This window comes from Ruditapes philippinarum, unplaced genomic scaffold (assembly GCF_026571515.1).
Source record: "Ruditapes philippinarum isolate M1 unplaced genomic scaffold, ASM2657151v2 ctg6203_1_1_1_1, whole genome shotgun sequence".
NCBI lineage: Eukaryota > Metazoa > Mollusca > Bivalvia > Venerida > Veneridae > Ruditapes > Ruditapes philippinarum.
In genome coordinates this window covers 98,456-113,903 of record NW_026861790.1, presented here as the reverse complement: position 1 = coordinate 113,903, position 15,448 = coordinate 98,456, and the positions used below count along the sequence as shown (strand labels likewise).

Here is a 15,448-nt window from a genome sequence, read left to right as displayed (position 1 = left end):
AAATCACATTATATATACACCAAATGAAACTCCTGAAATTTGAGGCCAAGCTCAAGTAAGTTTTATTTTTTAACTTTTAGGCCAGGTTTAGTCAATAATACATATCCAGGCAAAGTCAAGTTTAAAACACGTAAAATTCCGTTTATTAGTTATGACTTCTGATATCTAATCCAGAAAAAAAGTTCTAAGCTAACAGCAACTATTTAAGACTTGCCTGTATTTCATCTTTGGTAAGTAACGAATTATCTTTGATGACATCATCAGTCCTACACCAGAGGTATTCCTGGGAACGTGTATTATAGAAAAACTTGGTGCCGTCTTTTGTACGGTTCATCATCCAGCCACTTCCACATTCCCCAGCAGCCTGCTTCTTCTCCTATTTTCACAAAGACAAGAAAAGTCTTTAAAGTATATAATATATATATATATATATTTTGTTTTTGTTTTTTTTGTTTTTTTTTGAAAATGTAATCACTTAAATTTTTATTTTGTAAGATAACAGATACAATTTTCAGAAAAGGTTTTTAAATTGCACAATCTAGCTTTGACAAGGCAAAAAACTCAAAACAAAACAATATGAGCCGCGTCACAACAAAAACAACATAGTGCGTTTGCGACCAGCATGGATCCAGACCAGCTTGCTCATCCGCGCAGTCTGATCAGGATCCATGCTGTTCGCTATCAGTTTCTCCACTTGTAAAAGGGTTGGTAAGCGAACAGCATGGAACCTGATCTGGATCCATGCTGGTCGCAAACGCACTATGTTGGTTTTGTCGTGACACGGCTCATATGTTCATTTCTATTTTACTCTTTTTAAACATTTACATGGATTTTAAGAAAACTTTTCTGCATCTCTTCCTTCAATAAGGTAAAAAGACCAAAGTTGCATCCTATTTAAAGCCAAATTAAAACAAGACCTATTGTTGGAAACAGACAACGCTAGAATTCTGGTCTAAGAGTAGGCTAGTAAAATGGCTGAGGATTCACTACTATCCACTCACTAGAATGTAAATCGTTGAGCAACGACATTGATAAGTATTGCACACATCTGAAAGCTGGGGACTTAATTCTTTTTTTCTTTTTTTTTTTAATTCTTGCACACAACACAGCTTTATCATTTCCAACATAGTTATGTAAAGCAATTTTAAAATCTAACCTGAAATGACAGATACGTATGTTGATGGGACATTATCATCAACACATATTGTGAAAAACTCCTATAAATACCAATATTTTATATATTTATTCTTTAAGCAGGACTGTTCTCAAGTACCTTTTCTTTATGTAGTTCCTCCAGATAGGTGTGGGCACAGTCTGCACTCACATTATTCATTCCAACACTAGGTAAGGCAAGACCAGCTATCAAAGCCTCATGGTCGTCTGCATCTATAGCATCATTGATACTAGCCAAACCAGACAACACTGTTGTGAAAAAAAAACAACAAAAGTTTTATAGTCAGTAAACAGTCTACTACACTTGTTTTCTAAGTTTTTTAAAATTGTATTTCAGTCAAATATTGACCAGGCAGAATGTTGACACTGTGGTGAAAAAAAATTACAAACTCTATAACAGGGTATGGCATGCTTTGTTTTCTTAGGAGTAACTCCAGTTTCTTATATAAGTATTACAGTCTAACACTGAGACTGGATTTACACTTAAGGCAGCTTGCTACTTTCTGACCGAAATTTGTCAACATTTCCGATTTAAACAAGCCATTTTATCAATAAAAAAGTTGCAATCCCGCCGCCATACCAACGTTTTTCCTTTACAAAATAATGCCGCAAAAGTAAAGCTTACATATCTACATGTTTGCATACCAAAAATAATCAAGATCTGAGATGTTGTCAAATTTTGGTCGGAAAGTAGCGAGCTACCTTAATATGAATGGCCTTGAACCCTGTACAAATACTTAAAATGGTCAATCGTCAAGAAACTGCCAACTTTTCAAAACAAAGTATTTATAACAATGGCATACTTTATTTAAGCAGTACAACAATAATCAGATCATCATATAAAATACGAGATATCATATCATATATGCATTGTCTCAAGGACTCTACCTCTTAAATCCAAGGTCCATTAACTTACAATCTCATCACCAAACTAATTAGGCGTGTATCTCTCACCTTAAACTTACTGGTATTAAACTGATTCTTTAAAAAGAATTGCATGATAAATATTTTACACAAGACAGTAATCAATATATCTCAGTTGTTTTAAAGAAACTCCACTGAGGTCCAAAACCCTAGAAACACAAAGATTGAATTTCATACATAGACCAGCTGGGGAATTTAAAAAAGAAAGATATGTAAAAGATATTACAGAAATATACTCAGAAATAAATTGTAAATTGTATTTCTGTGTTATTCTTAGCTTGATTTGAGTGAAAAGCTTTGCAACGCTTTTCAATTTTGGATCACTTAATACAATAATAATAGTTATTCTGGAAAACAGAGGGAGGGAATGATCTGAAATTTTGCACATAAGTTAACTGTCTATACCTATATAATATCAAATGAAATATTAATCTCAAGAATTATTACCAGTCCTATCTTGTCAAAAACCTAATTGGTGTCCCTTTAATATCTGTCAAAATGTTATAAACACTGTAAACTTGATTTGTATAATACATTAATTATAGGGTTTAGTAAAACAACAGATGTCACTAATAAGTACAATCAAGGCTATACTTCTATATTTTAATTTATACCCTACCTCCATTTGTTATAAAATTATGCATATTAAAGTTAAATTTCTATTAAGCATGTCAATTTTCTCTCTTATTATCAATATTTTATTTCTTAATTATTATTAATAGGTCTTTCTTATCAATATTTATTGGCCTTTCTTTATAGTAGGTCTTCAATTTTCATAACTCTTTCTTAATCAATTTTAATGGTTCTGTCCTAATCAATATTAATTGGTCTTTCTTAACCAATATTAATAATTCTTTCATAATCAATATTTAAAGTTCTTAGTGACCTACATTCCAATCCCTCTTTGGCATCTTGGTTGCTTTTGTCAATGGAAGCTTGAATTTCATCTAGCCACAACTCTGCACTATCATCTCCATGTTTCTGTAAAATATCATTACAAAGTAAAACAAGAGGGCCATGATGGCCCTGAGGTCGCTCACCTGTATATACATATATATGTTTTTACTATATGCATATAGGGAAAATCAATGACCCCCTGGGGCGGGGCCAGTTTTGACCCCAGGGCTTTTATTTGAACAAACTTGGTAGACACTCACTAGAAGATGTTTCATGCCAAATATCTTAGCTCTAGCTTTTTGGGTTCTTTAAAAGAAGATTTTTTAAGTTTTTACTATATGCATATAGGAAAAATCTATGACCCCCTGGGGCAGGGCCAATTTTGACCCCAGGGCTTTTATTTGAACAAACTTGGTAGACACTCATTACAAGATGTTTCATGCTAAATATCTTAGCTCTAGCTCTTTGGGTTCTTTAAAAGAAGATTTTTTAAGTTTTTACTATATGCATATAGGGAAAATCAATGACCCCCTGGGGCGGGGCCTATTTTGACCCCAGGGCTTTTATTTGAACAAACTTGGTAGACACTCACTAGAAGATGTTTCATGCCAAATATCTTAGCTCTAGCTTTTTGGGTTCTTTAAAAGAAGATTTTTTAAGTTTTTACTATATGCATATAGGGAAAATCAATGACCCCCTGGGGCGGGGCCAATTTTGACCCCAGGGCTTTTATTTGAACAAACTTGGTAGACACTCACTAGAAGATGTTTCATGCCAAATATCTAAGCTCTAGCTCTTAGGGTTGTTTAAAAGAAGATATTTAAAGATTTTTCTTTCGGTTGCCATGGCAACCAGAGTTCTGCATGGAATTAAATTCTTTGAACAATTTTTAAAGGTGACACCCAAAGGAACATTCCTGTGAAGTTTGGATGAAATTGGCTCAGTGGTTTATGAGGAGATGTCATTTAAAGCAAAAGTTTACGGACGGACGACGGACGGACGCCGGACGAAAAGCGATCACAAAAGCTCACCCTGTCACTTTGTGACAGGTGAGCTAAAAAGACCCATGAATGAATATATCACAAGCACAAGCCTTAAGGAAATAAAACAAGATATACCTCAGCCTATATAGCAAACTATGTGCAGGCATTTAACAGATATATACTTCAGCTTATTTAGCAAATTATGTATAGGGATGTAACAGATATGTACCTCAGCCTTTTCCTTCTTCTTACGTATGAGAGACACCTGGTAGCTGTAAGCTTGTTTGTCCTCCACATTTTCTAGCTTAGCTTCTGGTAACTTCAACATCTCTAATGTCTCCTCGGGGTTGCCTTTCTCTATATATTCATTAATCTTTGATAATGCTAGGATTCCTGACAATAGAATAAAACATAATATGTGAATAAAATGACTTTACAATTTACTTTTTACATTTATTTTAATATTATATGTGTATTTACATCACAGGATTGTTGAGTTCTTTCATGCAAGCTTGACAGCCTTGGGAAAGTTAGTGACCTCACCAAGAAGTCTACAAGTGCTTATAATAGTAATAATAATAATAATAATAAAGCATAGATATGCACCAATGGTCTTCCTCCCCCAGTAATTCTGTTCAAATTTGACAACCTATGTGGAACTAACCAAACCAAATATCTCTCCATTATGACAACATTGTTCTGTGTAATGTAATTTTTTAGAATCTAAAATATGGAACTTAAACTGTGTGAATGGTCCATGCTTATACTGCTATTAATATGATAAGAAAAACATCAAAACCAATACTGTTCTCATTAACCAGCAGTTTAAAGTACAGATTTCTTGGAGTATATAAATCAGAAGAAAAATCCACAGGATCAAATGGTTTCTTCTATTGTAATATACAATATGCAAGGTATAGGTGCAACATTGGAATTTTCACCTATTTTATTTTTACAAAACTTACTAAGGTGTTCCTCTTCAACTTGAGCATTAACTTGTTCTACAACTTCTGTTATCTCAGCATGGGTTAACAGATCACATGATTCCTTAAATATAAACAGTTTAAGTATTTTTAATTGACAATGCTTAAACCTTGTTTCCTTAGAATCTAATTCAGCATTATATCTTTGTGGTCAAATCAATTTAAGACCCCTCAAAAAGCATTACAATACATTTTAGATAATTAAGCAATGCTTAAATCAAAAAGATCTCTTGAAAATTAACAGGACATTTTAAATCATAAAACATTAAAGCTAGTTCCCGAGAGATAATTTACCCTTTGAAAATGCAATGTCATTTGTAACCTTACAGCTTCTCACTTACACCTGTAAGTCAATTTAACAACAATCCAGTACAAAAAATGTTTAAAAGCTATGGGATAAATAAGTAAATCAACAGTTATACCCCTTGCTTGCCAGTTTTGACATTTTCTAAGGCAGACTGGTATCTATCAGCATTTTCTTCATCCAGATTTTCTATACATGCTGTCTCAACTGACAATGCTGCAAAAGTACCCTCTGTATTTCCTGTGTCCACACATCTATTTATAGAAGCTATTGCTGATAAAACTGAAATATCAATAATTTATTCTTTATAATCATTATAGTGGAACTTGATGATATGTATTAATAATAACTTGTCCGTAATAACAAATTTCTCCACAACTGACCAACTACTAATCCCGCAAGAATTCTTAATCCACGGTCAGAGACAAATGACCTAGGACTCAATGTGACTGCCTCCTAAAAGAATCAAACTAGCGAGCAGTGGATTACAAATCTGATGATCATCTTATTTAGCTAAGCAGGTGTGCTAAATAAATCAAGAGTATAATATCAGGAAATATTAAGAATGTAGTGACAAAATAAAAGCTACACCTGGCAATATAAACTTTTTAAATCAAATTTAAGAGGAGACAAATTATTCTAATATACAATGCAACCATTAGCATACAGGATTATGGAGCAAGGTGGAATAGTGATTTTAGCCAAGGAATCATTTGTTCACTCTAATAAGGCCCGCACCAAGCTTCCTCATAAAACAACAATATGAACCTTTCCAGATTTTAGCAGTAGTAAAGTAAATTGCAAAGGTCAACTGCTCAAAAACCATATCACAAACAAAACCGTGTGTTATTTTTGTGCAAAACCGGTCAATCATTAACTATGTATTATTTTCTGCGTAGCAATTGGATAGCCCGTCAGCTAATTTGCATAAAACTGTAAGACACTGGAAAGGTTCATTAGTATGTTTCAAGTGACTCTAATGTATTTAAAATATCTGTTAGCAACAAACACATTCAATCTGAAATATATATGTTTTAAATTGATTAAATTACCTCCTACTGCTGCGTAAATCTCATCATAATCTAGTTGTTCCTCATGTTCTTTTTCCTCTCGCATGCTACAGAACTCCTCCATATACAAACTACCAGCAAAGTCATGAACCTGTGGTAACTGTGAACGTGGGTGCTGTAATGTTTTCATCAACAGGTCACGATCTTTGGTCTCGATGGCTTGATTCACTGACACAACAGCCAAGGACTCTGTCAATGCAAATGTAAAGATACTGATGTAATGGACATTGATCACTTAAATAGATATTATATTACTACCTTTCATTTGTTTATTATGATGATTACTTGCTCTAACATTACGCAACATGACTCTGTTATTTGGTGGCTAAGCCCATTACTTACTCTAGCAATAGGCAATATTATTACCGAATATTTGGTTGCTATGCCCTTTACTTACTCTGTCATTAATATTACTACCTCTTATGAGGTAACTGCTGATTAATCATTCTAGCGAAAAGGGAGCATTACTACCCCTTATTAGATACCAATGCCAATTACTTACTCTTGCAATAAGCAATATTAATACCTGTTACACATGTATTTGGTAGTAATGCCAATTATTTACTCTGGCATTCATCAACATTACAGTCAATTGTTGAGAAAGTTGTCTCATTTCTTACTCCATATTACTACCAGTTGTTTAGAAATTTATCAGATTACTTACTCTGATATTCAGCATCTGCCTCTAGATTAGCTGTGTTAACTGCTTGTTGAATGTCTTCCTTGTCGAGGGGAACATCTTCACCATTATTGTTATTCTAAATGACATAAAAAATACATCTAAATTAGTACAACCTTCTTTTGTAATTCTTTTTCTCTCAAATAATTAAATAATTATTTAATCTATCTGCCAGATATACTTTTGCTTTCACACATAATTAAAGTTTTGTGAAAAGATGTTATATAAAAAGAAACTGTATATAAAGTAAGACTTGATATCTTTAAATACAACTAGATGCTACCAGTCAAATATCTAAGTTCTATTGTTTAAGCCTATACAAGTCTATATTATATGTTACATAAGTGACGCTCAGAGAGAGACCCCATGGGCATGACTATACATATTAAAATTTTGAATAAAATTTTGAATATAACCTCAGAGTGATGCTATAAGCTTATATATATATATATATATATATATATATATATATATATATATATATATATATATAAGCCCTATGTATTGTAATTTCTGAAACGAATTTTTTCTTCACATCACCTTTCATTTTTATTTTTAGCTCCTGCGACCAACTTTTACATCAGACTTGGACTATCTATCACCTTAGAATCAATCCTGTGAAGTTTGGTCAAAATCTACCACAAGGTCAAGAAGGTGATGTTTTTTTTTAAAGAAATTGTACGTAACTACAGACTACACATGACCGACATCATGCTATGATAAAATTTCACTTCTTAGCACTAAAAACATGACAGTAAAATGTGTTGTAAAAGTAATTAAGACAAGAAAGATTAATACCTTTTTGACTTGTCTGGTTTCCTGAAGCTGTACAACATAGTGATCAATATTTTCATCTTTGATGTTCTTGATACCAAGATGTGATGACTTCAACCATTTCAAAATGAATTCCTTATCCTCCTTTAATAAGGCTGAATTCAATTCATTCAATGTGTGCGTTGCTGAAAAAATGCAAGAATAGATTATAAGAACAGTTTTTGCGTGCTGCCAGAAAGTACTGCTGTTTCCAAAACACTTCCCCTGAATTCCTAGCAAATATTATAGGAAGATAACAGAATATTTAGCCTTAATATTGCTCAATATAATAATATTATACATGTATGATGCAATGTCCTTGACATGCCCTGAATTTGAGACAATAGTTTGTAATTTTTAGAGGTTAAATTATTGAATAATTAAGCAGCAACAAAATTTAGACTCTGGCCTGACTGAAAAGATATGCTTGCTGACCTACATGTGTATATCTATATTGGTGACACAGGCAGGATATTATTGCTGTCTAATGTCATCATCAGACGTTATAATTGGAAAAACTGAGCCGCAAAAGTAAAACAATCTGGTTAAAATGTACAGAATTTAGGCAGTTCTGCATAGCTATTATTCTAAGGTTAGTCTTACAGCAATATATTATATATGTGTAGAATATCAATAATTCAATTTCAGACTAAAGGCTTTACTAAATAACTTTAATCATTTTCAATCTGACACTAGAAAAGTTTGGTATTAATGTGCTAAATTTGAAATCTAAGCCAACAAATAGATTGCAGAGAAATTCATGACTGCTTTCCTACCTCAAGCTCTATTAACTTACCGACAGTAACGGAGCTTGAAAAACCTAAAATGAACTATAATTGCTTAACAACATATTCCAATGCAGATATTCCACCGAAACAAGCAGGTTTGTTAAGTTTATAATTTTATATCCCCAACAGTATGATACAAATCACTTGATGCTGCTTGGTATTGAAATACATCAGAATACAAGTGACAAGAGATATTGGTAGGTCAGCTTGCTCCACAATTCTCAGTGCTTGATAGGAAAACAAGGGCCTGGATATTGTAGAATTTTAAAGTTCAAAAAGGGCAAAAATCCATGTTAGAGTTATAGGCCTTGTACAGTGACCTCCATCCTATGATGCTCCTACATATGTGTGTGAAGTTTCAATCAATTCACTTCAGTAGTGTTAAAGATACAAACTTGCATGTGAATACTTAACCAAAGTGTGATTCTGATGCTAGGGTTGGTACAATAACTCTCCCTATTCTTCGATTAGTCGTGTATAATTTATAAACTGTATTTGGATTGACAAGAGTTTTTCTTCCATACCCCCTTTCCTACCTTATTAGCAACATAATAACTAGGGAATATATAAACAATTAGGTAAACTCACTATTGACTAGATTCAAGTTCCCCTGTATTTCAGCTTGTGTTAACATTTCATCATAAACATCAAACTCTTTTGTGCTATCCCCCTCTCCTCCTCGCTGAAAAGTAATATTTTAGTTTATACTAATTTATTTTAGTTTGTCTTAAAAGCTATAAGCTTACTGAAACACCTTTGAATCCGTTCCTGGAACCAACCAGTACTAAGCAATGAGTGTAAAGTTTCTTGCTCAAGGAAACAATGGCTAGCCACAGGCGGGGCTACAACCCACACGGCCAGCAAGAGAAGCACACTGAAGGAATAGTTTAAGCCTACTTTAGTCCCCACCAATATTCACTAATCTAACTAGAACTATCACTAAATGTGATTAATACCCCCACAAGACTGCTTCTGAAATGAGGATGTTACTTGTAACAGAATACCTTGTAAAAGAATTGAAATATAGAGTTATGGTTGTGGGCAATTAAAGATAATTGTGGTTCTTATATGTTGCATTTCCTTTCAATGTGGTTGGCCATTGATGAAGTTTAATTGAATTACTCTGTAATAAGTCCAGAAAGACAAAGAAAAGGAACAAAGGGCAATAACTCTATAAATACTGAAGATAGAGTTATAGTTCTTGTGCACTGCACTTTCTCTTATTGTGCTTGACCATTGTATGAAGTTGTTTTGAATTCCAACCAGTATGTTTTAAGTTATGCTCCTGACAAGGAAAAGCATCAAAGGGCAGTAACTCTGTATTTTGTCAAAATGGAGTTATGGCTCTTGTGCACTGCACTTCCTTTTAATGTCCTTGACAACTGTATGAAGTTGTATTGAATTCCAAACAGTAGTTTTCAAGTTATGCTCTGGACAAGGAAAAGTAACAAAGGGCAATAACTCTGTAATTAGTCAAGATGGAGTTATGGTTCTTGTGCACTGCACTTTCTCTCAATGTGCTTGACCATTGTATGAAGTTATATTGAATTCCAACCATTAGTCTTCAAGTTATGGTCCGGACAAAAAAGGCAATGGAAAAGCAACAAAGGGCAATAACTCTGTAATTACTTTAGATAGAGTTATGGTTCTTGTGCACTGCACTACCCCTTATTGTGTTTGACAATTGTATGAAGTTGTTTTGAATTCCAACCAGTAGTTTTCAAGTTATGCCCCGGACAAGGAAAAGTAACAAAGGGCAATAACTCTGTAATTAGTCAAGATAGAGTTATGGTTCTTACGCACTGCACTTCCTCTCAATGTGCTTGACCATTATATATAGTTATATTAAATTCAAACTATTAGTCTTAAAGTTATGGTCCGGACAAAAAAAGCAATGGAAAAGCAACAAAGGGCAATAACTCTGTAATTACTTTAGATAGAGTTATGGTTCTTGTGCACTGCACTTTCCCTTATTGTGTTTGGCAATTGTATGAAGTTGTTTTGAATTCCAACCAGTAGTTTTCAAGTTATGCCCCGGACAAGGAAAAGTAACAAAGGGCAATAACTCTGTAATTTAGTCAAGATAGAGTTATGGTTCTTGTGCACTGCACTTCCTCTCAATGTTGCTTGACCATTGTATGTAGTTATATTGAATTCAAACATTTAGTCTTCAAGTTATGGTCCGGACAAAAAAAGCAATGGAAAAGCAACAAAGGGCAATAACTCTGTAATTACTTTAGGTAGAGTTATGTTTCTTGTGCACTGCACTTCCCCTTATTGTGTTTGACAATTGTATGAAGTTGTTTTGAATTCCAACCAGTAGTTTTCAAGTTATGCCCGGACAAGGAAAAGTAACAAAGGGGCAATAACTCTGTAATTAGTCAAGATAGAGTTATGGTTCTTGTGCACTGCACTTCCTCTCAATGTGCTTGACCATTGTATGTAGTTATATTGAATTCCAACCATTAGTCTTCAAGTTATGCTCCGGACAAGGAAAATGCAACGGACGTCTGGACCGACCGACCGACCGCCCGACCGACCGACCGACCACCGGGTGACTCCTATATACCCCCCCAAACTTCGTTTTTGGGGGTATAAAAACCAAGTTTACCAACCTGCTTAAATCATCACCTAAGTGTAGTAATGGGTTAACTCCTATTAAATTTTATAAGAAGTTAACACATTACTGCACTTAAGTGACAAAATATCATTTTGATGATTCAAACATTAAAGCACTTTGACTTACTGTTGTCAGTATTGCTCAAAGACTTGTCAAAGTGTATTTCTCCCTAAATAATTAATCATGACAATTATGAATTCATTATTCAAAGTAAAATCTATGTTTCTACCTATTCTATGAAATTTTGGAATCTTTGAATAATTTTCATTCATTACATCAATCTAACTTTTAAAACAGTCATTATATATTTATTTCCATTCACTTGCAAAAAAATTAAAAAAAAATACACATGACCTTTTTTCAGTGTTGTTTTTCAGAATTATGTGGATGCTCACATTCAAACAACATACAAATTCATTACTTTAATACCTTATTTTTGGCATTTTCTGTCTTTGTTTGTTTGGCGTTATAAAGGTCAGCGGAATAATTCTCGGCAAGAACACCATCAATCCCGACAAGATTTGCTGAAGGGTTGCCAAGAGCCGCCATAATGTCTGCAGTGACTTGAGTCTCAATAGCTTCGTTGATGGCAATAATAGCTGCGTGTACTAAACAAAACAGAAACAATTTGAACAACCCTCTATATCAATACATGTAATTTAGCAGAAACTTAAAACAAATTTAAATATATTCCTTACTTATGTAATGAACAAGAGCGATCAGTAATCACATGTGTCGCCTCATGATGGCCAATTTCATGTTGGGACAAATTTTGTGACAGACGGACAGACAGACAGACAGTGCACAACTAGACTTGGTACTGATCATTCCTGTAAAGTTTGGATAAAATTGCACCAGTAGTTTATGAGGAGTAGTCCGGACAAGCTTTTGTGTATCTGGCAACACACAGAAAAAAACACCTTTTTATCAAACGGCCATAACTCAGCCAAAAATCATTCAACCGGGAAAACCCGTGCGATATGCGCAAGGACTTGAGCTACAGATCAATCCTGTAAAGTTTCATTGAAAATTGCATTAGTGGTATAAGAGAATTAGTCCGGACAAACTTTAAAAAAAAAAATTATTTAAAGGGCCATAACTCAAACAAAAATCATTGAACCGGAAAATGCTGACAATATGCACAACTAGACTTGGTACTGATCATTCCTGTAAAGTTTGGATGAAATTGCACCTGTAGTTTATGAGGAGTAGTCCGGACAAGCTTTTGTGTATCTGGCAACACACAGAAAAAAGAAACCTTTTTATCAAAGGGCCATAACTCGGCCAAAAATCATTTAACCGGAAAACCCTTGCAATATGCGCAAGGACTTGAGCTACAGATCAATCCTGTAAAGTTCATTGAAAATTGCATTAGTGGTATAAGAGAAGTATCCGGACAAACTTTAAATTAAAAATTATTAAAGGCCATAACTCTGACAAAAATCATTGAACCGGAAAAATTCTGACAATATGCACAACTAGACTTGGTACTGATCATTCCTGTAAAGTTTGGATGAAATTGCACCAGTAGTTTAAGAGGAGTAGTCTGGACAAGTTTTGTGACGGACGGACGGACGGACAGACAGACGGACAGACAGACGACGGAGAAGTGATCCCTATATGTCGCCACTACTCCGTAGAGGCGACACAATAACAGTAATAACCTAAATACACTTTCTCAATACTTTTATACATGTTTATAACAGGAACAATTTGTAATTTTAGTGGGTAATTAAACCTGATGTTTTCATTGTAAGAATAATTTTCAAAAGCAGTGAAGAGTTTTGCCTTTTTTCCCCCCGTCTTATATGACAAAACAGTAACAATATACTTACATGCTGCATCGTCTTGACTTAGCTGAAAAAAATAAAATAAAATTTACTTTTCAGTATCCCTCATTTTAATAAATGACCAGAAATTTGCAAGCTGTTGCACAACATTACACTCTTTCACCCTGTTTATTTATTTTAATTTGTATAATGAACATGGATGTGTCTTAGATTGAGTATGTTTCCATTTTTTTTTTACATAACTTTCAAAGATTTAAATACCAAGACATAGAAACTGAGCAGGCAACAGAATAGAGCCTATGATGATTGAGGACGAGAAGAATTTTTTCGCTGATTATTATTTTTTTTTTTTTAGAAGAATTTTTTTTTCTTTTTCTTTTTTTTTTTTAAAGAAACACTGCTTGACTGGCTTTTTTTATATTAAACATGATTGTGCAATACATAATAAAAAGTTATTGTATTATACTGCAAAATCAATATTATTCGTGGGGAACTCATTTCTGAGGTTTTCAAGAATTCACAAATTAAAAATCCAATGAAATTTCATTTCGTCTGCTGTAAGATTATTTTGCATTTACATCATTCCATTTCACTTTATGCAAAAATAGACAATTCAAGAAATTTAAGAACCCACAAAAATGTCCTTTGTGACAAATCCGCTAAATTTTATGCTCGTGAAATTAAGTGAATTCACAGTAATATATGAAAGAAGCAGTCATGAGATGCTTTATGCATATATTCCTATCACCAATTCACATTTAAACATGATGTATGAAAGCAGCTAATGGGCTACACATTAAAAACCTGGTTTATTACACCACCTTGTTCTCAAGTTTCTTACACCTGCCACTGACAGCAGTAATAAATTGAAACAATTGATCAATAAAACATGATAATATTACCCATATTGAAAATCGAATGATGCAGTGCGACACCTTGCATTGAATGTCTCTATATAATGAAGATTCTCATTTAATACCACATACTGTTTGTACATACAACTCTGTTATTACATGTCTTCCTATATGCAGTTACGAAAGTGAAAAATTCAACCCTTATCCTCCTAAATTTGGTGAAATGGACTTGCCCTGCTCTCAGTTATAGACGGCCCAATGTTAATGTGAGGAGTCTGTTATCAAAAATTATGTAGCAGAAGGCTACACAATGAATCCTGCAACAGTTTAGTGTCCTATCAGACTGCTATAATGTACAGTTTGGTTTGCATACCCTGACTATTTTTTGGCCTAACTCTTTATTTCTGGCCATAATTAATTACTACAATACTACAATTGAGTCTGCTTCAGTTTAGTGTCATGTCAGCCTGTACAAATGTCCAGCTTGGTCTTAGTATATTTCTGGCCTGGCTCTGTATTTCAACCTGGCTCCATATTTGACACACAGGAGTGACTATGGCAGCAAGTACATATGGAATATTTTAGTTACCTCATTAGCAAGGATTCCTCCAATCTTGCTGAATGTTGGCATCTGATACCAATTTGTCTATTCCTTCTCATTGCATATCTTTTCCCTCTGAAATTTAAAATCAAAGCTAACAAACCTTTTACTTGCTTTTTTTCATTAAGTTTTTGCCCAGCATTAAATTTTTAACACCATCAATTTTTTTTTTTAAAAAACATTTTTTCAACAGTATATATCCTGGGCCAGACTGCACATATGTGCTGATTGGCGTGGCTCAATTCTGGTGACAAAGGCTAAGAGATAATAAACACCTCTCTTTAAAATTTTTACAAACTCAGTCACATACACATAGGGGAGTGGTAGGGTAGGGGTTGTTTTGGGTTTTTTACATTTTTTTTTTTAATGACTACCCTTAACTTACAAGTCATGAAACCACAGAAATTGAGATGAAAAATATTTTCATTAACAGCTGTATTATAAAATTTTTATAGCCAGTATGAACTTTGTATATCATTTGCAAAAAGACTGTTTTACCAATGGAAACTGGTCCATTTACCTGAACAATCTAAAGAAGGAACAACATATTTTCACACATACAGATCACTCCCAGACCTTTTAAGTATGGTAAGCTCCCTCTCTAAATTTTCACACAAAATATTATGGAAAAAAATATATCTTGCTATATCTTGCTATTCATCATGAGACAAAAGTAGTATCATTAAAATCTGACCTACAATGTACTCTTTGACATCTAGATTTTAACTACATTGTTTTTTAAGTACATAAAACTTAAATTAGGAAGTGATTATTCACATGTAAAATGATTAAAATATACAATATTTCATGAACAGGAAGGTAAAGATTATCTATAATGCTATCTATATAATAATCTCATAAAAAAAACACTACATCAACATTTGTTTTTATTAACTTCCTAATAAACTATTGCATTGTCATCAACATGTAATAGTTATAGTATACAAGGGAAGAGTTGAAATATAACAC

General features: G+C 33.5%; 1 protein-coding gene across 1 annotated transcript in view; it reads right to left on the bottom strand.

Annotated features, from left to right (window-relative positions):
• Positions 1–213: 213 nt before the first annotated feature.
• Positions 214–15,448, bottom strand: part of LOC132716812 (ras GTPase-activating-like protein IQGAP1) — a gene marked incomplete at its 3' end in the record, with an annotated part of 67,332 nt that continues 52,097 nt past the window's right edge. Inside the window, 13 exon segments of the mRNA XM_060700149.1 lie at positions 214–376; positions 1,274–1,422; positions 2,988–3,078; positions 4,207–4,370; positions 4,943–5,024; positions 5,383–5,546; positions 6,317–6,523; positions 6,999–7,092; positions 7,812–7,972; positions 9,203–9,296; positions 11,664–11,842; positions 13,070–13,091; positions 14,468–14,533. Coding sequence (XP_060556132.1) covers positions 214–376; positions 1,274–1,422; positions 2,988–3,078; positions 4,207–4,370; positions 4,943–5,024; positions 5,383–5,546; positions 6,317–6,523; positions 6,999–7,092; positions 7,812–7,972; positions 9,203–9,296; positions 11,664–11,842; positions 13,070–13,091; positions 14,468–14,533 — 1,636 coding nt within the window.